General features: G+C 54.6%; 1 protein-coding gene across 1 annotated transcript in view; it reads left to right on the top strand.

Annotated features, from left to right (window-relative positions):
• The first annotated feature begins 896 nt into the window (after window positions 1-896).
• The window catches only part of LOC101344271 (signal-regulatory protein beta-1-like), a 77,074-nt gene continuing 75,438 nt past the window's right edge, over window positions 897-2,532 (top strand). Inside the window, 1 exon segment of the mRNA XM_012558801.2 lies at window positions 897-1,481. Coding sequence (XP_012414255.2) covers window positions 971-1,481 — 511 coding nt within the window. The 5' untranslated portion in view covers window positions 897-970.

The raw sequence follows: 2,532 nt of genomic DNA, 5'->3' as shown, positions 1-2,532 counted from the left end.
TCTCTTTCTGTCTGTCTGCCTTTCCCTCTCTCTCTCTTTCTCCCTGGTCATTGTGGTCTGTCTCTTTCCATTTCCTCTCCCTTTGCCCCCACTGTGTTCAGAATCAAGCCCTGAGCGTTTCTCCCTCGGGCCCTAAGCATCTCACAACAACATCCTCCTGCCCCCTCATCGTCCTCCTCCCCCTTCATCCTCCTGGCTGTGTCCTCCCCTCATCCCCCCAGTCTCCTTACTAGGGTCCCCGTCTCATGTGCTCCAATTGGTCTTTGATTTGGGCCTCAGGCTCCTTCCCGCTGCCCAGCCCGGGAGCCCTGGACGCCTGGACTGGGTCCAGCTCCTGTGTGTCCCGCATCCAGCAGGGGTCTGGCCTGCAGGGGCATCAGTCAGGGCTGGTGGGGTGACTTTTGAGCAGCAGTCCCTCCCCTTTCATTCATTGTTTGTATAATGACAAGAATAGCCTCCCCTGTGCCAGCTCAGTGCTAAGTGACTTCTGTGTGTGATCTCATTGTCTTTTCAGAACAAAGCAGAGGGTGGGGTATTGTACCCATCTTGTAGGTAAGGAAATGAACGCTCAACCCAAGTTCTCCTGCTTCAGAACCCACATCTTTTCCGTGGCTCCACTGCCTGGAGGAAGCCCAAACCACTGAGTGCGGCTCCCTGCATGGAGCCTGCTTCCTGGGCCAGGCTGGAAATCGAACTAAGCTCCTTTCAGAGCCCCAGTCACACATGCTGCTGCACTCCTCTGAGCCTTGGCCCAGGCTGTTCCCTCTGCTGGGAACACCAAGCCCCTTTCTTCCTGGAAAATCCAGATTTGAACCCCATAGCCAAGCTCGGACAGGGCTCTTCCAGAGAGGGCTCAGGGCTCCACTCAGGTCGAGTCCACACCCGTGTCTGCCAGGTCGTTAACCACTGTGTGCCTCAGTCTCCCCATTTGTCATGCAGTCTCACCGTGCAGGCTTGTGGTGAGGATTCCATGCGATGGTACATGGGATGTGCTGAGCACAAGGCCAGGCTCATGGTTTGCACTCAGTCAGCGGAAGCTGTTGCTGATAAACACCTGAGACAACAGCCAGGATCCCGCAGGATGAATAACGGCCCTGTGTTTCCTGCAGGAGTGACAGGTCAGGAGGAGCTGCAGGTGATTCAACGTGAGAAGTCGGTGTTGGTCGCAGCTGGAGAGGCGGTCACTCTGCCCTGCGTCATCTCCTCTGTCCGTCCCGTGGGGCCCATCCATTGGTTCAGGGGGGCTGGGCCAGACCGGCAGTTAGTCTACAGTTTCAAAGGGGGCCTAGACCACTTACGCCTCTTCCCCCGAGTGATAAATGTTTCCGACTACACAAAAAGAGACAACGTGGACTTTTCCATCCGCATCAGTAACATCACCCCAGCAGACGCCGGCACCTACTTCTGTGTGAAGTTCAGGAGAGGGAGCCCTGATGACGTGGAGTTTAAGTCTGGTCCTGGGACACAGGTGACTGTGAGTGGTGAGTAGTGTGGGCCCCCTCCCCCCGGTGTGTGACAACAGCTCAATCCTAACACCCTGAGTTCTTTGAACAACAATGAAGCATCAGATGTGATGGAGGGTGTTTATACTCATGGTCACCTTTCAGCCCGTTTTACAGATCAGGGAGCTGAGGCCTAGAGGGCATGCTATTTGCTCAAGGCCCCACAGCTGATAAAAGGTGGAGAAAAGTCTAGAAACCTAGTCAGCCTGGCTCCAAACCCTTGCCTTTCCCAACCTGGTCCCCGCAGATGAGGGTACTGAGAGTTTGGGCGACTTGCCCAGTCACAGCCCAAACCTCACGTCCTGCCCCCAGATTCTTCCCCTGCATTGGGGTTGTGTCTTCTCTTATTCGACAAACACTTGCTAAGGACCTACTGTGTGCCAAGCTCTGCTCTCAGTGCTTGGAAATAGCAAGGAACAAAGAGAGGAAAAGCTCTCCTCCCACGGAGTTTCCGTTCTCTTCCCCTCCAAGGAGGAGAGGGTCGGTCCAGGGCAGAGAGGGGTGTGAGATTCTTTATTTAGTCTTCAGAAACATCACACTGAGCAGCAAGTCCTAAAAGGCAAAGATTCACTGTATGATCTGAGCGCCCTGGTTGGGGGAGATGCCAAGAGGGCTGGCTTGGCCGAGGGCTCTGCAGGGAAAACCCCGTGATTCAGGACCAACGCCCCCACCGAGAATAGAGGCTCCAAACCAGGTCTGACCATCTCAGAATGTCCCTCACCCCAAGGATGAGGCTCCCCATGTGAGTGACTCAGGAGTTACCTAGTTGCGACAGCAAAAAAGATGCTTCTTTTGAGTTTTTTGCCAGAGGCCCAGGATCGTCTTCCCAACTCCTGGATCCATAGGTGATTGCCAAGCCTCTAACTTAAGCCAGGTCACTCTGTATCAGCCATTTCAGTATATACAGAGCTCCTCCTTTGTTTTTCACGACTGCAGAAGGCCCCGTCGGATGGACATGTCATCAGTTACTGTACAGTCTCCTGTGGAAGGGCAGGAAAACCTGGTGGCCCAGTGGTTAAGAGCTCGGCTG

This window comes from Trichechus manatus, unplaced genomic scaffold (assembly GCF_000243295.1).
Source record: "Trichechus manatus latirostris isolate Lorelei unplaced genomic scaffold, TriManLat1.0 scaffold00008, whole genome shotgun sequence".
Lineage (NCBI taxonomy): Eukaryota > Metazoa > Chordata > Mammalia > Sirenia > Trichechidae > Trichechus > Trichechus manatus.
The sequence above is the reverse complement of the archived record's forward strand: the minus strand, read 5'-3'. Positions and strand labels throughout refer to the sequence as shown.